The sequence below is a fragment of the Mustela putorius genome, unplaced genomic scaffold (assembly GCF_011764305.1).
Source record: "Mustela putorius furo isolate JIRA1106 unplaced genomic scaffold, ASM1176430v1.1 tig00000876_pilon_pilon_pilon, whole genome shotgun sequence".
Lineage (NCBI taxonomy): Eukaryota > Metazoa > Chordata > Mammalia > Carnivora > Mustelidae > Mustela > Mustela putorius.
Genome location: NW_025421506.1, coordinates 1,778,979 through 1,804,422, shown reverse-complemented (window position 1 = coordinate 1,804,422; position 25,444 = coordinate 1,778,979). Strand labels below are relative to the sequence as shown.

Here is a 25,444-nt window from a genome sequence, read left to right as displayed (position 1 = left end):
TGGACATCCAACCTTCTTGGAGGAAAACAATTCAGGGGGCTTCTCCATGGTTCTGTCTCTGCTTATCTGACCCGCAGACATACTGCATAATCTGCCCTAGAAAAAGCATTCTCTAACAAGGAGATGAACTCTTTTGATATCATTAGGCAGCATAGGATTTTATCTTGTCCCCTCTACATCAATCACTTTGTTGGGACATTAGGACTATGGGACTCAGTCTACATGTCCTCATCCCCTGATAATGAGCTTGGTTTCCACTTTAACACACCCAGAAGGTCAATGGCATGATTCAATAATTGCGCTAAGTAATAGCAACAGGATAGTTTGCTGTCTTCCCATGTTCATAGTGTGTACAGTAACTGATAAGAAGAATTTAGACCCTAGGCATTAGCATTCGATTTTTGTTTTCTTCCTAGAATTCTTCCCTCCCTGCTGCCCCTGCTTCGATTCAAGCTCACACCAATCTCATCTCTTAAAAATGATAGGAATCTCTCTGTTCTGAACTCATTTTTAGACTCTCTCAGTGTTTATCCAACCCTGACATACTTCTTAAGTCATACTATTGCTGGAGGTCCCCTTGCCAGAAACCCAGTGCAGGCCTTGATGCCCGAGTCACCAAAAGAGGAAGGCTTTCAGGGTAAAAAGTCTGGAGAACATCAGGCAACTGACTCCATTAAGTTTAGGTATGGCTGAATGGCTAAGGGGACATTCCAGCTTATCAGAGGTCCTCGCACAGCGTGGGGACACTGGGTGGAAGAAATAATGGGAACTAATGTGAGAATAGATAATGGGAAACATACTAGATGTAAGATTCAGTGCACTCAGGTCCCTGAGAGGAGCTAAGCGGATCGGGCTGACGACTGGGGGACAAAAGGTAATCGCTGGCTTCAGCTGAGCAACGAACCACATTTGGAGTCACTGATAGTGTTGACCCTAAACCAGCGCTGTCAGCCTGCCTTGGCAGAACAAGGAGCCTTTTCCTTCTGGAGTCTTCCCAGCTCACAACACAGTCCTCATTTCCTCTATGACACTCACCATACGAGAGCCAAACACTCGGATTTAGGGTCCCCCTAGACCAGACCTGAAGTGGCCACGTTCAGCCCCCCAACCTACCTTAGCCCCCCAGGTCCCACCAAATAAACAGGAACCCTGAAACTGGCAATAATATACTCAGCATGCTTCCTACAGACCTTCTGGCACAATCTACCCAGGGTGAACCATTACTACAGAACTAGGCACAAAGCCCAGCGTAAGTAAAGGAAGTAAAGGCAGAGACAAAACCGACGGTATTTCACAGGATGTTAAAAGGATATTCACGGGACTGGAAAGCCACCTATGTACTCCAACGAGATCAGCTGCTATCTCTAACTGTTGGACTTATGGCTGATTTTTTAATTTCATCTTTATTTCTTATGTTTTCCAAATTTCCTACTGTAGCCTATATTATTTATTTTTTATTTTAATGTACCTCATTTGGGGGGCACCTGAAGCCTCTCAGGGAGTAAGTAAGACTTAATTCTGTCTTACCAGCAGCAATCACCAGGCCTATACCTGCCCAGGGTGACCTGCCTAGGACAGGGTTCCTAGGAAACCTCTCGTTCCTGGTGGTCACTCAAACTCCCACATTCCTTTTTCCTTTGGGCACAAAAACAGCCTTCTCATTTTCCCCTCTGAGGAGTTCAAGCATTTCAAAAGACACAGCCGTGTCTCAGCTGAGAGAGGACAGCAGAGACCCAACATGGATCCCCAAAGGGGGGTCCCACTTAGGGGCGGGGCCCTCGCAGTAAGAAGGCCTTTGTGCTTGGCTACCAGGTTGAACGAAGACGTAGTTCTCCCTCCGTTTCTTTCCTGTCCCTAGTATGGAGCAAATGCGTCTTACCCGCTTTTCAAGGGAAGTGACAACGGCCAAGGAAAAGGACACTGAAACGAACAACTCTAATATGAGTGACCGGAAGGACAGCGTGGAGAACTCTAACGGGGGTAATGGGGGCCGAAGCCCAGCCACGGTGGGTCACCTTCTGGGACCAGCAGAATGAGCGAAGACGGAGAAAGTCCGCACATCACAAGGAGGAAACCTGCCCTCCGTTGGAAGATCTGCCATAGAGGACGGAGCATCACGCCCCAGAAAACCTCCCATCGTGCCGTCTCGACTTAACCACAGGGAGCACTCGATTGTTCCCAGCAGCTGGGTCGCGGGGGGCCTCCTAGCAACCTAGCAGGCTCCCCTGCATTTGTGTTTGCTGAGCTGGCCCCGTCCACAATCTGCCGGCAAGTGCAAGGGTGACCAACCGGAAACCAAACTGGGAGTGCGGCTTGATTCCAGTCCCCCTGCTGGTCCCCGCGCTCCGGTGGGGGCTGGGCCTGGGGCAAGGCCCAGAATAAATGCATTAGGATCCTGCCTCGACTGGCAGGCTTCCAGGACATCACAGATGAGTTGGTGAAATCGGAGGGAAGTGTCTGCAGTTGGTGGGGGGTGGGGGGCGCGTGTCTAGATCGACCTCAGGCTGGTGGATGGTGTGCAAGTAAAAACAGTTCTGAGAACATCCCTGGGAGTGCCCCCCTCAATCCACAGTCATTTTTCCCTGTTAGCCATTCGATGTAGGCTTGGAGTGGTTTCTCTAGAAGGTCCAGGTAGCCTATGACAGGCTGGAATTTCTTTCTTTCTTTCTTTCTTCTTCTTTTTTTTTTTTTTTCGAACAAATAATATCACCCAGCGGTCAAATGCTGATAAAATGATGTCTCTTATCTCACTTAGTCCTAAGTGTGCTTGGAATGGTCGGCTAACGCACCTTCATCTCAGTGGAATTTGTAACATAGCTTACATTTTAAATGTAATTATGCAGCATGTATTCATTTCCTTTCTTCTAGGGAACTCAAGTTGCTTTTTAAAGCATTATTTGATAGCTTCTTGCCATCTCCTCTGGAGTTGAAAAGAGAATATGATATCAAGCTGTTCTAGCTAGCAATGGGGAACTATGGCACCAAGAGGGAGACAGAATTAGACTGGGACCTACAGATTCGAACCATGAAGACCCCCGAGGGACGAGTTGTCAACCCCGTGTGCTGTAAACGAAGCTGTTTCTAAGGATCCGAAAATAACTGCATTCTCCCTCTGTCCTAACACTCGCTGGGCAGAATGGGCTATGCTTATTTTTAAAGTGCAGGTCACAGCCTTCAAAGGGATATAAACAGTTCCCCAAGCAGCTATTACTTGGCCGATTAAATGCTTAGAAGAAAGTATACTTTTTTTTTTAAGATTTTGTTTATTTATTTGACAGACAGAGATCACAGGTAGGCAGAGAGGCAGGCAGAGAGAGAGGAAGGGAAGCAGGCTCCCTGCCAAGCAGAGAGCCTGATGCGGGGCTCAGTCCCAGGACCCCGAGATCATGACCTTAGCTGGAGGCAGAGGCTTTAACCCACTGAGCCACCCAGGTGTCCCGAAAATATACTTTTGAAAGACAAATTAATAGGCAAAAGATAGAGAAGGGTGCTAAAGCAATTGTTTCTACCTGGTCTTAAATCCCATTCCTGACCATGGAAATTGACCCAGGCACAAGGTGTAGAAAGGCTTGAAGATAAGCCCGGGGAGCTCTCAGGACCCTCATCCTTTCATCGAACGAGCTCCTGGGGTCCTGGACGTGATTCAGAATTTGTGCTCGTGGGTACTCAAAGTAACATTGCAAATATGTTTAAAAACTCCGCAGTTGTGTGAAAAATCTTGCCTCCAATTCTCCCCTTATTGGCAATACGATGATGGTGTAGGAATGGCACTTATGGGGAGCAGGAGGAGTGCCCTGTGTGATCTTTTCAACTACAGTGAAACACACGCCTTGTCCTTATTATGTCTCATTTCCCTAGTCTTAGCTGGTCTAGGAATCTGTGCTCATCTACATAACTGCCTAATAAGCATGAAGCCAATGAGAACACACACACACACACACACACACACACACGAACTATAATACCTGGAAAAGTATGGCACACTTTGCAGGAAGTCAATAAATATCCATTTTTCATTGGAAGCAGAACCAAAGGAAAGAAGTCAGAATTCTTTATATGCGTCTGCCGCAGGGAATTACAGCCCTAGGTACTCGCAGAGGGCATGCATTACAAGGACAAACACATACAGTTCATGTTCAGAGACAGTTCTAATTTAATTCTGGCCCCAGGCCTAGGACCCTAGCTAATTTACAAGGCTGCTCTAGGAAAGACACACATTTGGGGATGACAGTAAGTCTATAGCATTTGCTTTTCTTGCAGGGGAAGCTATAACGCATCCCACCCTTCAAATGAACCCCAGATTGTTGATTCGGAGGGTTTTGCTGGTTAATGGTTCTTTCTTTCTTTCTTTGTTTCTTTCTTTCTTTCTTTTTCAGCTCAGAAGGTGTATTTCCACTGTACCCTGTCAAAATCTTTCCCAGCAGTCAAGGAGAGGATAGCACACGGCTGCCCTTGAGCCGGGTTTGTGACTCCTACTGGGAAACCACCCCATGCTGTCAGATGATGTGGTTTTCAGACACGTCTACACAGACTAGTTGAATTAAAGACCAACTCCAGACTTGATGTTGCTGAGCCCCTCAGCTCCATCTTGCCATCCTGATTGGTCGAGGAGATGGGTCTAGAGTTACAGTGGCATAGCACTTTGAGGGCTTAGTCATTAGAGCACACTGCTTTCTCTTTGGAAGGCAACTTCTTGCTTGGCTAGGTTATGGAAGCTAAGGAGTGACGTCAAGGTGTTGTCTGGCCACAATTTGCAGATAACCATAGAACTCTTCTCCTCCATCAGGCATGGATTTAGCCTCCTTTAGTTCCTGCAGTGACACAGGAGCCTCCAAATACCAAATTATTATCAGGCGGTCTTGGGGGAAGCTCTGGGCCCTGCAATAAAGTAGACAGACTTGCTATTGGAAAGTGCTCGGGAGCAATGCAGCCCTGTTCAGCTCGCTCTAAATTTCCTGTCAACCATCTCTGGACTTCTTTAATGAGTCCACTCACAGAGCTCCTGAGAGTGGAAAAGTACTTTGGGGGATATAATTGATCATCCTTTGCTTAAGCAGACACATCATTTAAAGCAATCTGGTTCGATCCTCTTTGTTTTTTGTTTTGTTTTTAAAGTAAAGCTATGCAAGCATGGAGGCTGTGTCATTTTGGAAGGGCCACTGCTGAGCATTGTTTGCAAAATAAGGTGTATTAACTGATTTTTAAGGTCAGACTCAGAGGTCACAACCAGATGTTGGACTATGGACCAACTCTGACTCCTACTGACAAAATTTATTGATGCCACACAGTGTTTTAAATCTGATGGAATTCATAGAAAAATAATAAATGCTGTTCTTGCTGGAAAAATGAGAGGATCTGGTAATAGCAGGCCAATGTTCTAGTAAGGTCTTCACTATGCCACGTCATCTTTCTGACCCAGCCCGTTCCTCATCTGACCCGCCTGATCCTATAGGTAATTAGTGGTTAGGACTCTTCCTCTGAACCAATCTACCTGGGTACACTGTGATTATATGATCATATCTGTAACCACCGGTGTGCCCAACAAGACTCCCTGAGGGCAAAGAACACACTACCATCCTCACCAAATCTCTGGTTCTCTAGCATTGTAAAAGTGTTGTGGGTAGTCAATAAATATTTATTGAATTGAACTTCACCTTCTGTATTAGATTCTTACAATTCAGTGAAATAAGAATGGGACCATTCCACGTAAGATCACACATCTATTCTAAAGCCAACATCTCTGAATAGCATGTCGATTTAGGAAAGAGAAGTAAATGTGCTGGTTTGTTGCCGATGCCTCTAACGGGGTCCAGAGGTTGGTGGTGTCCTATCCATGGGGTATTTTGCTGTAAGTATATGGCAAACGTCCTAAACTTTTTCTGAGATCTTCTTAAATTTGTTTTTCAAATGCAACATATCCAACTTCTTGGAAGACCTGTTCTTTTCTTTGAAGGTTAGTTTGTAAAAATATTCAACGGGATTCACTTGATTGAATGCTAAGCTCCCAAAATTTAATGGGCCTCTAGCAACAAATCTCTCTATATGTCAGTTTTATGTTTTTAAATATTTTAATTTCTGGATGACTACAACTAGAGTGTTCAAAGAAAAGGGTTTGGGGGGGTCAAAAGCTTTTTTCTGCTAAATTGTTATCCAAATCTGGTGAAGCTGGCTAATATATTATTAAAAATATGTCTAACAGATAAACTACTGTGTAGGCATGTTTAATAGGAGGAGAGCCAATGAAAAAGACTATGGTTCATCTTTACTTGTTACAAGTCTGTTGGTAATTAATATTTCAGTAATAGATAACCACATCTGGCCGACATCTGGCCAACAGCAAAGGTACACCATGTCTTTTGCTATGAAGTTCAACAGATAACAGTTCCTGCTCTCTAGGAGCTTACAATCTAACCTAAATAAGACTACAGAAACACATACACGAGGATGGCCAGACCCAGGACTTAACATGAGGCAACAGATACATTGAAGATAAAGGAAAAAATTATGGGATAAAGAAGGACATTTAAGAAAGAAAGAAGAGAATGAAAGAAGTAGACTGCTTCTTCATTCCATTTCTTCGAAAAAGATTCATGGAAGATGTGTGATGTTAAGATTATGAAAGAGCACATGACTCAATGCCTGGAAAGAAGAAAATTTCTTCTTGTGTAAGATGCTGGCTGAGTGGTTGAGAACCCTGAGCCGGGTAAGGACCACTGGGTAGAAGGGCCCCACAAGACTTTATAAGAAAGACAGCCAAATGAAGAATCAATGGTCTAGAGCCCTCTGGTGGAGGACAGAAACTGACGGGAGGCTACAAGTCTCCTGAACTTGCTTCCCACACCTTCTAAAGAGAGATGGCATAGAGTGGCCAAGCCACAAGTATAAGACTTCTCCAAAATAACCAAAATGTGTAATGAAAAACGTTTGTAAAATCTCTATGGACTCTAGATTAAGGGAACCACTTTGAGAAAGTTTCTGTGAGACATTTTAGGGCCGAAAGCACTTCCAGACAGAACTGCAGACTCAGCAGCCACTTTGCTCACTTTGTTTTTTGTTCTCGTTTGTTTGTTTGCTTTCCTGCTCATTGGTTCATTTTCTCTTGTTGAATGTGTTGGACTGATGCCATCTACTTGGTTAGAGAAACCAAAGGAGATCAAACTTTTAAGGATAGGTTATAACACAGCTTCGGGCTAGCTGAAGTAAATCATATAGCCTGGGTCTTGATGGTGGCAGTCCCAGGGGTGGCAGGGGTGGCAAAAGACTCTCTTTCTAGGGAGCACAATCAAAATGATGACAGAGTCTCACATCATAGGACCCTGCTTTACCTCATTCAATATTTGACTATTAGGCATGGAGGGTATTTCAAGGACCTTTGGAAGATACTTATCTCTACAAAGAATGCACATTTTAATGCATCTTGTTCACACCATAACGGACAATATTAGGATTAATAATAGCTTGATTTCAAACAAATTTTTTATTTCAAGGAGCTCAATATTTCTCATATATGCTATTCTATTTATCTTGTCATATCACGTATTCAACTGAAAACTATGGTGGGGTCCAAGCTCACACATTACAAGCTCATAATACTGTTCTTCCTAATGATTATATTAAAATCCAACATTCACCATATCTTGGGGTAAATTTGAATGAATAGGAGAAAATTACAGGTGTTTCCTTATATATGAAAAGATACCCATTGCTAACCCCCTTTGTCCTGTGAGAGGTCTAAGTGGAAAGTCAGTCCCCAAAATCTAACTTTGCAATTGTCCCACCTTTCCTCCAAGGCAAGGCAGGAGAACAGTATTTAAGATGGAGTAAGAACATGCCAAATAGAAGATGCCCATTCATCATTGTCAGGTGAGCCCCTGGGATCTAGGCCACCTGATGTTCTAGCCCTCATAGTCCCTTATTCATGTATGAAGAAAGACCTGCCATTCCAATGGCATAAGCCTATTTGCCCACTGGCCATGTTCCCCTTTTTTAAATTTGAGCAGTGGCTCTGAAGATAGGATAAGAGTCTTTGAGAGAAATCCCGAGCTTCTCAACAGAGGCTAATAGATTATCTGTTGTGATGTCTCTTTCCTATTGTGGCATGATAACAAATCTCATACTGGGAAGAAGGACAGAACAAAGAATACAGATATACCCAAATTGATACCACCTGTGAGTAACACAGAACCTTGATGACTACCAGTGCTGTATATTTGAATGACTTTCAGTAAATCAAATTAAAACCCAACCAATCACCTATCTTTTGTAATTGATGAATTTGCTGTCTCCTGATACTTCTGGTTTCTGTCTCTATCTTTTCCAAGATAAGCATGCCTTGATTCCAACTTCACAGTGACAAATGGTTTGGGAAAATGGATCCCAAGAGAAGTCGGTATCCACCCACATTTCCAAGCCCAGCAGGACACACACCCTGAGAATTCCATAAGCAGCAAACTAAAGGAGCCATTCCATAGGCCCAAAGCCCCATGAATCCTCAGACATTTCACACACACCCCCGCCCCCAGTCATCCTCATCAGGCACTGTGATAAACATGCTGATTGATACTGCGGTGCAGCAAACAGGCCAGTAAGTATAAACAGCTGTACTTACATGTGTCTGGCTTGAGCTGACTGTTGGTGATGCCAAAGTACTGGGGATTTTCAATGACAGGGATCTTGGTCATTCCAATAATGACGGCATCGGGGCCGCCCTCTGAAGATGATGGGGTGTTACTCCCATTGGAGATGTGATGAAGTGGGCTGGCAGAGTCATCATCATTGCTGATAACCGAAGCTGGGCCTGGAATTGGAAAAAAAAAGACACATTCTCCTATAATTTTTCCATTCCCTTGTTGAGCTGTACTCACATATATGAAATTCACTCGTTTAAAGCGTACAACTCAGTCGTTTTCAGTATATTCAGAAAGTCGTGCAGCTATCACTATAGTTTGATTTTAGGACATTTTGATCATCCCAGTTAGCAGTCACTCCCCAGGCCTCCCACTCCCAGCCCCAGGCCTCAACAAATTTGCTTTCTGTCTCTGTGGATTTCTTTCCTGTCTCTACAGATTTATTCTGGACATTTCATAGAAATGCAATCATATAATATGTGATCTTTTGGAACAGGCCACTTTCACTTAGCATGCTTAGGTCATTACTTTATTCCTTTTTGGTGCCAAATAATATTCCATTGTATGTATGTTCCATTCTGTGGATCCATTCATCCACTGATGGACATTTGGGTGTTTCCACATTTTGAGTGTTACGAATAATGCTGACATGAACCTCTGTGTATAAGTTTTTCCGTGGACATACGTTTTTCATTTCTCCTGAGCAGAATTGCCAGGTCATGTGGGAGCTCTCTGTTTAACATTTTGAGGAACTGCCAGACTGAGTTCCAAAATGGCTGCACCATTTTCTATTCCCAAGAGCAATGTGTGAAGGTTCCAATGTCTTGACTTCCTTCTCTGGTAAGTCAATATGCAGCTTTGCTCTCTGTTCTCTGAACATCTTTAGAACACTCACTCATTGAAACTCGCAGCATGAGTGTAGGATTCCTGTGTCACCATATACTAAAAAGTATCCTAGCAGTTCAAAGATCTGAGGGGCTTTTCTCCACTCTTTGGACAAGTCACTTACCCTTTTTTTTTTTTTTGGACCTCTATACCCACTTAAATTTGTAAGATGTGCAAAAGAATATGAGACTCTTGATAAGAGAAGTGAGTTATAAATTTAAAGGTGCTTCATGAGTATGAATTACTATTAGGTATTACTAAAGAAACTTACAACTGGTGGACTGAAATTACACCGGGTGGTCCTATTACTATGTTTCTCCTTCTGCATACAAAATACTTTCATGACAATAGCAGATCAAACCCATGGCGAAGTTGCCTGCTTTGCCTTTAGCCCTAATCTTATTTGTAGATCATTCCATGGGTGTTCTTTATACTAACTCAATAACCATAACATTTTTCACACAAGACTTAAACTTTCTAGTCTCGAGTCTAAGAACGTGTGTGCCCATAAACAGGGTCTACTGTGTCTTGTCTAAACAATTTATCTATCGACCACTAAACCCAACCAGTCTGCAAACAAAATCAGATGCACAGTGACAAAGGTCAATGGGAAAGCTTCAAAGCAATTAAGGGCTCACTGGCTCATGATCCACACTCTACACGTGGGACATCAACAAACACCCTAGACATAATTACATGTGTTTCGGCAGCGTGCTGAGCGGTTGCAAGGTCCCACGGAAGCAGACCGCTGGCCACAGCCGCTGGCACAAGCCAAGAGAAATGTAGGAGGGAAAGGTAAGGAGGAAAAGCAAAAGACAGAATGACTATCAGTCAAGGCAACTGTGTACCAGGGGAAGAAAAGACTGAATTGCTACCTGCTGAGTAAGGGATTGTGTTTTCATTCACTCACCCAGGATACAGGTTTCCCCACCTCCATCCTTCTCTAATTAAGGAAATTCAGGGAGAGGCACAGCAATTTGAAAGACAAAAGTCATTGTGCCTTACCTTTTTGAGCCCCCTGAGAAGAAAGACACTGATAATCCATCCCACCTCCAAGATGCATATTCCCCCTAGAAGGGGATTATCACAGTTTGCAGTGATAACAATTGGAAGTTCCCCAGCTAGCTGAATCTTAAACAAACTACGCAGGAGGCAGCCAACTGCTATTATAGGTAATTTTTAAAAGCATCTTCTCAAGGGGATGTACATTTCAGTTGCCTTTAATGACACGCTCTGGCTTAATTCTGCAAACAAGTCCTCACACAGCCAATTTAGAATCTGCAGAAAGCTCAGAGTGAAAGCAAGCTCGCTGGTTGTGCTTATCCTGTGCCTAGCTCACCGGTATTAGCAAAGAGTGGAAATTCTGCCAAAAGTGGCTATAAAGACAAGTTCTTTCCAATATCCTTAACCATCCCTGTTTTATGATTTGCTTCCTGACACCCAGAGCTTAAACCCAGAGATGGAAAATGGAAAAGTGTTATGTTAGGGTTTCTGCATCTTGCCAATAAAACCTTCCCACCGCTGGCCCCCTTGCTGTGTTTCTGGCGCAGCTGTTTCCCCCACCCCTCCCCCCACCCTTCGAGGTTACCAAAGCATGCTGCTGCCTGCGCTCCCCGAGGGGGGTACAGTCAAGGTTGCACATTTCTCAACGTTTACCCCCAGAAAGGCAGGAGCTGTCATGTTCAAATACTCCACATGCTGTCAGAAGGCCTGCGATATTTGCTTCTGGAGCCCTAGCAATCATTAGAACGCACTGATCCTGGTTGCTTTCTTCTGTGACTCTCCCCTGGCCCAGGTCAGGCTATCAACATTCCTCTAGCATTTAATCATTTTGGAGGAGGCTTATATCTAGACAACAATGCCGAGATTCCTCGGGGAATTCGGCTTCTGAATGATCTGCCATGTCCACCGTGAAGCCCTTACAGAGTAACAGCAAGAGGCTTATCCTTGGCTTTTCTTCTTCCACCAAAGGACACCCTTTCCTTCCCTTGATTTCCCCAAGTAAAACCCCCAACTCCGAGGTAACACAGGCCAAGGGAATGGGCTCTCTGTTCGGGGTGGGGGGTAAAAAGTTAATCATAAAGGCGGCACGAAGCACCAGAGGTCATTCTTCAAACGCCCTATCCCTTTGCCAGAAGGTCGCTGTTGGCAAATCTGAGCAACATAGAAACTTTAACAATTTATCAGGTGGGATATTAATTCAAGTGCTATTTTCTTCATCATCCATGTTCTAAATCCTGGAAGACTGATACGGCTGGCAGGGTTGCGGGGAGTCAGCCCATATTTCTATGAACATTTTGATCTAATGGAGCACAGCATAGTTGGGAAGGGGGAGAAGCACTCAGCAGGGACAATGAATGTCTATATAATTTGACAGCAGGCTGTCTGTGCCTATCACGGGGTGTGTCATTGTGTGTCTGTGCACCAGCTTGACGAGACACCACAAAAAGACAGACAGAAGAAAAGTCAGGGGCACATCACAGAATGTTATAAGAAATTCATCTGAAGGTTTGGGGAAAAAAAAAGTCTTCTAATATTAATAAAAAGTTTTAAATTGCTGGGTATGTGCGACTTGCTCAGTTTGGGGGGAGGGGTTAGTTCTAATTACCGAGCTGACAAATAGGAGCTATATCTGGAAACATTTTTAGCCCGTTTTTATTTTAATAAAATGTCTCAGGTGCAAAGAGACATTTTTCTTCCAACAGAGCTGCTTGGTAATGTGTTCTGCACATCTGAGTTACAGACATTTCTTTTTTTCCCCAAGGTTTATTTATTTTAGAGAGAGAGGGAGTGGGGGGGCACAAAGGGAGAGGAAGGGGAGGAGGGAGCAAATCCTAAGCAGACCCTATGGCGAGCATGGAGCCCCACTCGGGGTTCGATCTCACAGCTCTGAGGTCACAACCTGAACTGAAACCCTGAGTCGGATGGGAAACTGACCACACACCCCAGGCACCCCAAGACTTACAGACATTTCTAAGCCTCACACTTGTTTTCCCATGATAAGAATTGCTGAAGGTCATCTGGGAAAAGAATTTCCTTCTCTCAAGACCAACAATGTCTTTAAGGTAAGGGGAGAGACTATGGTTCTTGAGCAGCTGCATTAAGCCTTTCATACTCTGTAGACTGGTGCTTCAGCATCCAGAGCCTCGCTGACCCTGAAGGAACTGCCCTTCCCAGAGACAGCCAGTTCCTAGAGATGGTAAAGAACTTGCCCGAGAGCAGACGTATCTTAGACCAGCCAACCCATCTAAAGTTTGCACCACCGTGTCAGGCCGTCCTATTCCGGGCCACTCTCCACCTGCCTGTCACCCTAAAGCCAGACACCGGCAACTGAGAACTGCCTGTCTGCCCCAGAGCCCGCCCGAGTTCCTCAAACCGGCAGATCCTAAGCGCACTCACCCCATCTCACCCATTCCTTCCCACGGAAACCACCATAAAGGCTCCTGCTCAGCCTTCTCTCCCTCACTCCCCCTGCCTCCTGCCAGACCCCAGTGCTCCCCTGGGAGTCTCCCCACCAGGCTATAGCTGCCCTCTTCTCTCAGGAATGGTGAGTAACACACTATCTCTCCCATGGCAGCCTTCCTCTGACCCGCTGGCCTCTCCAGACCCGAAAGATAATAAAGCCTCCATTTTAGAACAGCAGTGCCTCTGTCGGACTGTGGCTCAAAGCCCAATTCAGAAGAAGCATCTCTCCGCTGTGGCCTGAAAGGGTGAAGCCCTGTTTTTGAAGTTCTCCAAGAATGCACACCTCTCAGCAGGGCAAACTGGCCTGGAAAATGATGACGTGGTTATAGTGATCTTCTGTTTAGTGGCAAGAAGACCCCCATCTCATGGCGCTGTTGCAGGAGAGCTTATCAGCCCGCTCCTTCCGCCTCCTGCCCTGACCCTACACACATACAGAACACAAAGCCTTAAAGCAGGGCACCTTTAAGACTACCCAATAGCACATTCTCTGGTGTCAAAGAGACTGCGATTAGCTGTATCTGAAATGTGCCCCTGGGGGAATCGCCAACAAATCCCCGAGCTGGTTGAGTTTAAATGTTCCAATCCGGCCACGTGTCTTTTTCCACTTTGCTATTCAAGAACTTTTACTTTGGAACTCATGCGGCTACTTAAGGGTCAGAGTGACTGGCAATCAGGCGCAAAAGAGGAAAGGAAATAGAGTTCCTTGCATGGAGGGGATGAACACAAATGGGGCAGAGGGCTCAGGACGCAAAATGACACCTGTACATTTCTCGTACTTTGCAGTTTAACCGACAGCCGACCTTAATGTCAGAATATATAGCAGCTGAGAGATGCCCAGGATGGCCAGATTTTGGATGCACACACATGCAGAATGTGACAGTTTGTCTTTTTGTGTCTTCTAATGAATTCCTGTTCATTGTCGCTGTACCCACACAAAGTACCGAACAAATTGGGGGTCCCGGGAGATCACACCTGATTTCAATCCCAGTGATGAGCTACATTATGTGCACTCATTTGGTAAGCTACAAACTCGGCTTTTCAATTGTCAGCGCACAGTCTGAATGCAAGGAGTAGAATGCAATCAAGGACAAATCAGAGCGTCTGGACGTTAGAGTCTTGTTTTGAAAGAGAAGCGGTCATAAATGAACAGCTGATTTACCAATTCAGAAACATATCGCATCTTGGCCAATGGAAGAAGTTAAGATCCCCACTTGTCCAGACTTGACGTGAAGCCAACTTTGCTGTATGTGGAGTTTTGGTGCCATTGCATTTTATTTCCTGAACCTTCTTAACAGCCCAGCAACTACCTAGACCCGGAACAGCGGTTGGCATTCCTCCCAGGATAAAAACACGTCAGCTTCAAAAACATAAAACCATTTACTCAGCTCAGTTAGTGAAAGCAGTGCCTTTTCTGGAAAAATCCTCGTCCTCTTTCTTCAGCAAATCAGAAACAAGGAACACCGAAAATTAACCAAGGAGCCAACAGGCGTGAAGAGGGACTAAGAAGCTTCAACCGAGTCAAGCAACACAAACTCGTTACTTATCCAAAGAAGGAGTGAGTAACTACTTACCAACACCTTGTCTTGATTTTACTTTCCCAAATCCAAACCATGAGAAATCTGAAAACCACAACAAAACAGAAAATAAACTTCGAAAGAGAAGCGTAAACCAAGGGTATTCAGCAGTGTCCTTAGAGAAATAACAAACTCTCTGAAAAACTTCCATTGGGGACCAAAGCTCCCTCTCAAACACCTGGAAACTAACACTGGAATTTTTCTGTAAAGATTTATTTCTCATCCCAAGAACATGGACATTCGACTCAGATAAGACACAGTAGCCCGTCTTCGAGAAAAATGGCCAAAACCCAGAGTTAATGGCTCTGAGCGGTTTTCTTTCTTTCTTACTTTCTTCTTCCTAAGTAACTGAGCTCTAGGGGTGAAAATGCACAACGCATTTGACAAAGGCACTACGGTTCTCAACCGCAACTATGTGGGAAAATAATAAGAGAAAACAGATCTTTGGCGAAGCGGAGACAGTAAAAAAAGGAACATGTAATCCCGTGGGAGAACTGATGCTTGGGCTGGATGGGGATTTGGGGAAAAAAAAAGGGGATCTTCATTCTACACAGTTTCTATCACTGACTTGCTGTGTGGTGATGATAGGCCGTTCACAGCGGCTCTGTGCCTTTGGTGACACAAAGCCCCACTAAGCACGTATAAATGAAGATCTGACAAATGGTTGGAGGTCTCCAGGGAATAAAGCCACAGTGAAATGCCTATTTGTTTCCTGGGCCTGACTGTTCCTCTCTCTGAAGTTTCCACTGGGTTCAAAGTGAACGCTACCCCGCAGAGAAATCCCTGGGTAAGAGATGGATAAAGCATAGGGAGCCCGACGAAGTAACTGTTTCTGAGATCTTCAAATCTACAGGGAGTTTTGCCGGCAGTGAAGACGTACAGCTTCACCGTAGAAGAAGCCAATTTAAGTGAGACAATGTAGAGGAAAACTCTTTGCATGCCCAAAAATGCCCCTCAAAGTTGTCATCGTGATTAAAGTTCTTGCTTTAAGCTAGTGTAAGCTAGCCTCCTTCCCCTGGTAGCCTGCAACTGGCTCTGGGGCCAAACCCTAAGGCGATTTTTACTTCTGATTGATTTTCCTCTGAATGTTTTCTTCCAGGTTTTAGAAGACAGGATGAAGGTCTGGCCTCTATCCAATGCCAAATAAAGATCCCTTTGCACAGAAGACAGTGACCCTCATTCACTGCGTCCTCAGTCTAACGAAGCAGAGCTTTCTCAGTTACCATGAATCCTTTTGAAAATGGAGTGTATTTCCCACTGGTCAATTTTCATTTTTCTATATTTGTTTGATTTACATAGTTTTTATGAAATAGTAGAACTGATTTTTTAAGACTTCCTTTTCACTTGAGTAGTTTTTTGAAAATTGTTCCTATCTTACAGAGAACCCGCTGAAGGGCCATGCTGTAGCAGTTCCCTCACGGACTATACATTCCAGATTATTATTGATCATTAGAAGAAACACGACTGCAAAGGGACACCTGTCCATATCTTAGGTACATTAACCCCCATTTTCAAAAATCATGCCTTCAAGATAAATGCTAGAAATGGAATGTGGAAGTCCAAAGGGATGAATGATGTTAAGGTACCCAAGCCACGTAAGTCAACTGCTTTCCCTCCGTACCTAGTCTTACTTCTTCCAACTGTGTGGGAGATAGTAGGAGTGTATTTTCACTCTTTGGCCCATGAGAAATTAAAGGTGAAGCCATTTTCTACTTCCCCATCTGCCATCGGTGTATCCCCACCTACCTGGACAGAAAAAGCAAACACTCCTCTCCAACCTTTGCCGCTCAAAATGCCTCCCACCCGATGTCTCCTAGACCGGCGCTGGGCATGTACGAAGAACACGGATAAGGAGGAGGGTCAGAGAACCTCTGACCTGTCCAGACATTTTAATTCACCAAGCACCTTCCTGACGCAAGACCCTTCTCCCTTCATCCTCAGCCAGACGCTCTAAAATACCGTCCTCTGTTCATTGGCAAGGAACTAACACTCACAGAGGCTGACAGACTTAACAAAGGTCACAGCATGGAGTAATGGAGCAGACTCAAATCTGGGTTTTTTTTTTTTTTTTTTCATTTCTTTCACAGTTGCCTTTCCGATCTTCCAAAATTCATAGCCAAAATTAGCCAAGGTTGACAATATTGGGGTCAGGATTCAATTTTAGATATAGAAAAGCACTATATATAGTCATTCATCTTCACTTGTTTCAACAGGTGTGAACCTGTGTAAAACCTCTGAACATGACAGACTCCATTTGGAGACTAAAACTTCATCCTGTTTTTTGAAACAGGAACTACCTGGAGCTACTGAACCAAGCAACAGCATTACGACAACACAGGGAGGTTGAGTCCACATTCTGGATAAAAACTGGACACTCTGCGAAAGATGTTTTCCTAGTAATTGACATCATATTCTCAGAAAACCAATGATGTGAAATGTCGTCACATCTTCCAACCATAACTTTTGAAAAACCAACTTGTGTATGTTTCCTAATACTTCTGCCAGCTGCAGAATAAAGACCCCTGGCTTGTACCCCTTAATGGGACACCGTTGGGGTTGCAACTATATCTGTGCTCCCCAAATTACAATTCTAAGACCTCTCCCCCAAATGCTTTGGTTTTATTTCAGTTCTTCCTTTCTTTCTTGCTTTGCACAGGTGTACCAGAGAATTCGAAGATAAATGAGCTGCCCTCATTTGGACCGGCCCTCAGGCGGCTGACAGTTAAGGATTAGCTCTCTGAGAAGTATTGTTCAGGGTGCTTGGGAACTCAAAGGAGAAGCATGTAATCCAATCTAGGGGAGGTGGTCGAGGAGAGTTCTCTGGCTTCTGGGTAACAGATTACAATCAGCCAAGAATGGGGAAAAGCAGAGAGGGATACTCTCGGTGTCCACTTGTAGCTAGAGTGGGGAGCCCTGTGTGTTTCAAGGGGGTGAGGCATCTGGAAAGGCTAGGAAACTGAGAAACAGAAGCAAGGGTCAGGCCCAGTTTGGGTTTTAGAAGAAAAATTGCAGGTAAGCTCTAAACAAAACCAAACAGAAGGAAACACCCTTGGGCCAAACAGCAATACAACAGGATCAAGTTGAATTGTGGAAAACTCACTTTGGCTGTAGGATAGACAACAGGATTGTGAGAAGGAAAGACTGAGGGCAGGAGATCTGATGAAGAAAGCTGCTAGAGACATCAAGGCATAAGAGAGCTGTGGCCTGAATGCGGTCATGGGGAGGTGGCACGGGCACAGGAGATGGCTGTCGGTCATATTTACGGGAATCAGTAGCACTTGGCAACTGATCGCACGTTGAGGGGAGTATGGGAGGGGAACAAAGAAGGTTTGGGGTTTGGACAATAGGACATACAATGCTGCAGCCTGGAGTGCCTGCCAGGAACTCAGAACTCAGCTGAGTAGCTAATCTGAGGACATCAGTGTGGGCCACAAATCCCAGATAAGGCGTTTCTGTGGAGAAACATCCAGGGTTTGGACCTCTGGTCTCGAGCTTGGGACACAGGTCTAAAGCCCACTCTCTAGAGCTTATGGTCTAACTGGAGAACGCAAGCTGGATGCCGTACCTGGACACATTTCTTGTTTGGGCAATTAAAACCCCTCTTTTGCAGGCACAAACAAAAGTTCCCAACAGCAGCGAACTCTTGACAAACTTAATCCCTAAATTGCTGAAATAGTCTAAGTTCTCCTTAACAGTGACATAATTATTATGAAAGAGAGAATAGAATCTCCTTGGCCACTGCCCAGATTTCTTGGAAAATATAAGAGACCAGATATAGCAAGGTCACATTGGTCCTCCCCCCTCCTCCCCCGGAAGCTGTCCCTTGTTCAATGGGTCTCTCTTGATGGATTCAAGCAGTAGTCTTAAGACTTTAATACTAAATTTCACCAGCAAATTTCTCCCACAAGGCCAAAAAGAAACAATTTCTCAATTTCCTGTGATGTTTCACCCATTGGGAGTAGAGTCCTGCCAAGCATTCTTTTATTTTCTGTTTAATAAGAGACACTTTATTCACTGCAAAATAAAGGGCCCCTTCAAAAGCAAATGTAGTTGCAGTGCACTTAGAGGAACTTCTCTTTCTTCAATCTAGACCAACAAGGACTCTAAATTATGAAATTAACCAATTAAATCCTTCTCATATTGAAGAAAGTTCAATCCTCCCTGACCAGAGAAGGAGAATGTAGGAAAAAAAAAAAAAATCAATGCATTAACACATTAATAACTCTAAGAGGAGATCCAAAATAAATGATAATAAAGGTTGCTTTTCAAATGTCTCTCAAAGGAAACAGCTAAAATGTATGGGCTGGAAAGGTGTGCTTAGGATACAGGTGAGAGAGTCACAGGCAGCAATGTGTAAAAGGCAAGGTAGAAGAAACCCAATCTTCCCTGTGGGTACTGAATCACACAGACTCTAACTGTGATTGTCAAAATGGCTCTGATCTCCAGACAATAGTTTGTAGAGTTTTTCTTTCCTCTTTCTAAGTTTGAGAAAAATGGTTTCAGTATGTTAGGAGAAAGTCAGCTTTCCTCCCTTTCAATTCGAGAGAAATTAAAATTTGCTGTGTTCTCAAGTGTAATTTCTTTGTCTCTTCAGATGAGACTCACCACCCTCCACCCCCAAGAAAAGCGTCTCTAACACTGTAATGGGAGCCAATGGGAAAATATGATTCACCGAAAGAATGAACTTCACCTCTAACTTCCTGGGGCCACACCCACTCCCTAAAGGACACAGGAAGGAGGAGCCTCTGAGCTACTGCGTTTCTTCTCCAGGGAAAGTGTGAACCAAACATTGTTGAACCCAGAGGAGACACTCAGTCAGAGCTTGACTGAGTAGCCGAGTGCCTGTCACCTCAAAGAACCAGGAGGCTCTGGTCCTCAGAGGGGAGGGGAATTGAGCGCAAAGAATCACTTTGTTGACAATACGATCATCTCCCTTTCCAACTGACACATAATCGGAGTAAGAGTTTATGTGAAGTGAATTCCAGCTCTCCAGGGCACTGAACAGTGGAGTCTGAGGCCAACAGTCGACTTCAATTTAATCTTAATCTTTCACTTAAGGACACAACCTTTGTCTAAGTCCCATCTACACCAGCTCGGAGGAGGGTTTGCTTGTAGTTAACTGATTCTGGACATGATGTAAAGGGTCCTCTTGTCCAGTTCTCGTTGGCTTCATCCCTTTCCATCCTTCAAATCTCTGAAGTGACTGATCATACCGTTCTCGAGGAAATGGAACATTCAACCCCTCCAGTGTGACAAGTGTAGAAAAAATATATATGTGTGTATTATGGCTGCAAGTGTTACTTGCCCTCTGAAAGCTCTATTTTTCTGGACCCGCAGCTACACGACATGATCCAGACCCCCCTGAGGTTGGCTATGATCATGCCATTAAATTGTAGCCAATGGGAGGTGAGAGAGTGATGGGTACCATTTCCAGGCCAGTCCTTCAAGACCTCCTGCACAGGACACTCTACACCGTTTCCCGTCCTATTTGTCCACAATGGAAACAGTACTTAGAGCAAACTTGGAAGTTATGACATGAAGATAGCAGAGAAGTTCTCTGCTACTTCGCCCAGTGTTGTTTTTGCAAGTATAGGCAGCGTAGAAACCGAATTATTCTCCCTGACACCCAGTGAAACTACTGGTCCTCCAACTGTCATCCACATACAAGAAGTAAACTATTGTGTTTGAACAATTACCTACTTTGGGACTTCTTTACTACGGTAGAGAGCCTTTGCTAATGCATATAGACACAGAGATATACATAGATATATCTATATATGGATCTATATATCTCTTTGTCTATAGATTCATATAGATTTTTATATAGATTTATCTCTTTGTATATAGATCTATCTATATCTATATATATATCCATGAGTTTCCCATCCAGTGTCACAAATTCAACATTGTATATCCATGTACATTTGCATCTTTCTAGAGCAAAAATCCACAGATTTCACTAGATTTTCAAAGGGTTCTTCACTGCAAAATGCCGAGAAGCACTGAAATTTAAACAGTTTTAGAGACAAAGACACGAAGGCATAGTACTCTGCATTTAGGTCCTATTTAATTATGCACCCCGCCAACAGCTGGACCTGGGTGCCGAGAGCCGTCCACCATGTCTCAGCTGGACTTCCAACTTGTGTCCTGCTCACCCCCATCTCCCTGCATTTCTTCTCCACGGAGCTTCCAGAGTAATCATTTTCGAGTAGAAGTCAGATGACCGCATCCCCACACTTCACCTCCTCTGGTGGTTTCTTGTGTCTGGGATAAACTTCTGATCCTCACTACGGGGACTTACGCACCGTGGCCTCGGCCATCTCCTGTGAAGCAGCCACTCTCGCCTCTTTCCTGTCTCTGCTCACTTGGCACGTTTTTTTTTTTAAATATTTTATTTATTTGACAGAGATCACAAGTAGGCAGAGAGGCAGGCAGAGAGAGAGAGGAAGGGAAGCAGGATCCCCACTGAGCAGAGAGCCCGACGTGGGGCTCGATCCCAGGACCCTGAGATCATGACCTGAGCCGAAGGCAGAGGCTTTAATCCACTGAGCCACCCAGGCGCCCCTTGGCACATCTTCTTGCCTCCTCCCTGAGTCTTCCTCCAGGCTCTCTTCTTGCCATGCACTGCTCAGCCTTCTGGTTTCTGGTCAACCCCTGCATCCCCAGCTGGATCCCAACCTCACCACTTTCCACAGAACTCGGTGACTGTCATAGACGAGGCTCCCCCCAAAGCAGACCCTGACCCAAGGCTTCCAGCGCAGGCAGGGAAGGAGGCGGGCAACGGATGTGCTAACCAAGGGGGCACACTGTGTGCAAATGGAGTTTAAATCCCTGGAGGGGGGGGTCTTTGGGAGATGGTGGTCAAGGCAACTTGGAGTCATCCACCCTGAGGATGAAGAAGCTGGGTCCTTTTCCCTCCAACTGCCAACTGGCCCTCGTCGAGGGCTTCCAGCTCGGATAAAGCACCAAGGCAGGAGTCATGGGTGCTTACAGCGGGGCACTGTGGGCAAGCATGGACAGCGCACCCCAAGCGGGTATGGGCAGGACAGCAATGGCATTTGCTATCGGGATCCTATCTATGCAGTATCTCTGGTGCCTGGCAGAGACCCTCGGGAAATGCTTGTCAAATAAATGAAAACATTTTTTAATAAGCCTAAAAATAAAAAGTTCAGCAAGTCTAATGAAAATGCCAATATGCAAATTATACACTCAACACACAAACTGTTGTGTTTGGTAAATGTATTTGCTACCTCTCTCATTTCTTCGTGGCATTCCAATGGAACCTCACCGAGAACAGTATTTAAAGGTGAGAGAGGGGTGCCTGGGTGGCTCAGTCGGTTAAGTGTCTGCCTTCAGCTCAGGTCATGATCTCAGGGTCCTGGGATCGAGTCCCACATAGGGCTCCTTGTTCAGTGGGGAGCCTGCTTTTCCTTCTACCTGCTGCTCCCCCTGCTTGTGCTCACTCTCTCTCTGACAAATAAATAAATAAAATATTTAAAAAAAAAAAAAAAAAAGGAGAGTGAGACAGAGAATCCTGCACTCCAGGCAGGAGTGTGGAATAAAGATGTTGGACTAGATGTCAGGTCGAGGGTTCTCTCTAAACGCTGCAAGAAACTAACCGCATGACCTTGGGTGAGTCACTTCCCCTTCCTAGGCTCCACTTCTTATGCCATGAAGACAGAGGTTGAGAAAAGGCACTGAAGGCCCATTCAAGTTCAAGCAGTCTATAGTATTAATCATTAGGCATATATGACTGAGAGCAGAGTTCCACTTTTATAGCTGCTCTGAGCATGGGTATTTTGGGAATGTGAGATCATGTGCAGTTTAAAGAAATGCACTCAGTCAACTGGCCTAGATTTTCTCCTGCTAAATAATGTTCAGATGCTTTTGGGTCACTACATTCCCATCTTAAGAGAAGGGCCTGGTTTGTACAAAATTGTACAAAAGCAATTTTAGAAAACAGTACTCACGGAATACTTGTGATATGCAGGGAAACTTAAGGGAGATTAGATATAACTTTAATTAGGGAAAATTGGTCAGCTTCTATTGCCGCGTTAAAAAAATAAAAGCAGGCTAAAGCTTTAAATCCTACAGACTTAAGTTCAGAAGCCTCAAGTGGCAATGGATGAAACCAGATGTGCTAGGAGTGTGGCAAAGTGTCCTGATCCCGCATTTCAAACATTTAACCTTGAGGCAAAAAAAAAAAAAAAAAAAAAGCCAGCGACTTTTCTCTTTCATTTAGAACATGTGGAATATTTCCAAGAAAATTAATTTGGTCCACATCTTAGTCATTCACAATTAAACAGTACAAACTGTTGTTGGTGGGTTTTTTTGAAAGCAGAGAGCAGGATGCGGGGCTTGATCCCAGGACCCTGAGATCATGACCTGAACGGAAGGCAGAGGCTTTAACCCACTGAGCTGCCCAGGTGCCCAACTGTTGTTGTTTTTAATCTATTGTAATTCTAAAGGCTTTTTCTTTAACAAAGGCAGTCATAGTCTTTCCTGGGCAGGAAAAATAAAAAACAAAAAACTGGTACCTGGAACTCCTAATAATTAGTTTCCAAGCTGGGAATTTTGAGAAAGGCAGGGGCAACCTCTATTTGCAAGTAAGAGTTGACAGACAAGAGTTATATCAATGCTTTGTCTTTCTAGAGGACATCCCTAGCGAGAGCTCAAAATGCCCTATATGCATGTTTCCCCCCAGTCATCACAAGCTTCCCTCGGGGAAGGCAGATGATATCTGATAGCACACACCCCAAATTTCCCTGTTAACACGGTCTAACTGTTGGGTGAATGACTGCCTGAGATTCACCCCCAAATCCCTCTCTTTCTTCAATGTTGGTAAGCACTCAGAGCAAGTGTTTGGGAAGGAAATTGGCTGAATTTCAGGGAATCATCTTAGAAGTGATATTAGTGGCCCTCAAAGAGAATGACAAACCCAGAGAGTCTGGCAAACACTTGATGTCAAATTCCCATGAGCTTTTGTTTCCATGGAGAACCTCAACAATGACTCAGACCTTGGCTGACCTGCTCAGACCTGTCAGTTGTGCCCAGTCGCCAAGTGAGGCCAAAAGGAAGGCAGGCTACGCACTCCACTCCTCCATCCACGACGTTTGCTGTCATATTAAATGCATTTGGAAATGCCTTAGCAGAGTCTGCCATACATTTATAGTTCTATTCATATTTAGCTTACGTGATTTATATTTATGTGTATATAACATGCAAATTCTTTTTTTTTTTTTCTTTTAGTATCTCTAAGCTAACACTTGCTGTAGCTAATGCAAAGCAACTGCAGGCATTTTTTTGTGGCTGTATTATGGAATTTGGGAGGGAGAAAGGGGGCGGTGGCATTTCTAACCATGATTCTACTATAGGATACTTTTCAGTTCTTTTTTTGTTTTTAAGTATTTTATTTATTTATTTGATCTCTAGAGAGAGAGAGAGAGAGAGCACATAAGAAGGGGAGGAGCGTGCAGAGGGAAAGGAAGAAGCAGGCTTCCCGCCAAGCAGGGAGCGCAACTTGGGGCTCGATCCCAGGACCCTGCAATCGTGACCTGAACCAGAGGCAGATGATTAACTGGTTCAGCCACCCGGGATCCCAGAAATTCTCCACTTTTAACTGGACTCAAATTCTTCCCTTTGATCTGGGGACGTGATAACCTGGTCAAGTCATCTTTCGGCACTTTTGTCTTTCTTTTCAGTGACCCGTTGTCTCCCCTTCCCACCTACCACCTCCACACTCTCGAATCCAGTCAAGGTCAGGAAACGTGTAAGGACAGTTCAACAGCTGGGATGTTTATTTAATTTTATTACTGTGTGATTTTCTAGTAGGAAGCTTCCATACTGGAATAGAACATAATGGGATTCTATACACTTAGAAAACTGGGTGCTGAATTAAAATAACTGAATAAAATAACCATAAATAGAACAAAATAAGAACCCATTGTTTAGAAGGGAATGTCAGTCACGTGACTTAACTCTCAGTGGCCCCTGCTTGATATCACTGGAGGTGGCCACATGCTGCCAGGGAAAGAAACCCAAACCTTAAGATAGAACAGGATCTCTTCCCTCAGTGTGTTCCCACCAAATGCTCGATGACTCTTTCAGATCCACTGCTTTTCTGGAAACAAATCCAAATTGACCGGCTAGGTCAGTGGTTGTCATAGGGGGACAAATTTTCCTCCCAGGGGACGGTCAGCAATATCTAGAGACATTTGGGGTCGTCACAGTGTGGAGCGGGGATATGGTGGGAGATCTGTGCTCCTGACATGTAACAGGTAGAGGCCAAAGAGGCTGCTGACCAGCCAGCGATGCCCAGGCTGGTTTCCCACGGTAACGGCTTCAAGGCCTAAAATATCTGTGGTGTTAACACTGAGGAACACTGGCCTAGGTCATGGGCCAACAGCGGGGGAACTTATCCCAGAAACTTTTATCTCTGTGAAGAAGAAACTTTAGCCTGTCTACACTCCCTGTCGCCAGAGGAGTTTAGTCTTGCCCCATATTATTCCAATATTCTCGTCACCGAGGTCTGCCCTGCCCATCCCCTTCTTTCTGTTTCTCTTATACCTCATGAGAAACAACTCTGACCTTGTCATTTCTGCTGCTCCCAAACACTGAAGAATGTTGTTCTGGCCCCACGACAGAGGGACTGCACAGTATGGACAGGATCTGGGTTTGGACTCCAAGTCTTGGTTTTGAGTCTTGGACCCACCATTTCCTGACAGACACCCCACAGGAACTGGGTCTCTCCAAGAGTCTTTTCTCAGAGCAAAAATACTGCCTTGCTCACCTGACAGGACTTGACTTGCCTTAGGATCACGGGAGCTGATGTGTCTGTGAGACTCTGATATTATATAAACAGAGAGGTAAGAAAGTCCAAACTCCTCCAGGCAT

General features: G+C 44.6%; 1 protein-coding gene across 4 annotated transcripts in view; it reads right to left on the bottom strand.

Moving 5' to 3' along the window:
- Window positions 1-25,444, bottom strand: part of NTRK2 (neurotrophic receptor tyrosine kinase 2) — a 324,578-nt gene that overhangs the window by 137,485 nt on the left and 161,649 nt on the right. Inside the window, exons 12-14 of one of the 4 annotated variants that reach the window (XM_045086078.1) lie at window positions 14,549-14,596; window positions 8,609-8,797; window positions 3,432-4,878 (exon numbers count right to left, since the gene is read on the bottom strand). In XM_045086078.1, coding sequence (XP_044942013.1) covers window positions 4,850-4,878; window positions 8,609-8,797; window positions 14,549-14,596 — 266 coding nt within the window. In that variant the 3' untranslated portion in view covers window positions 3,432-4,849. Of the gene's footprint in view, window positions 1-3,431; window positions 4,879-8,608; window positions 8,798-14,548; window positions 14,597-25,444 lie in introns of those variants that run through there. The other 3 variants (XM_045086077.1, XM_004774104.3, XM_004774102.2) reach the window with 3 other exon arrangements.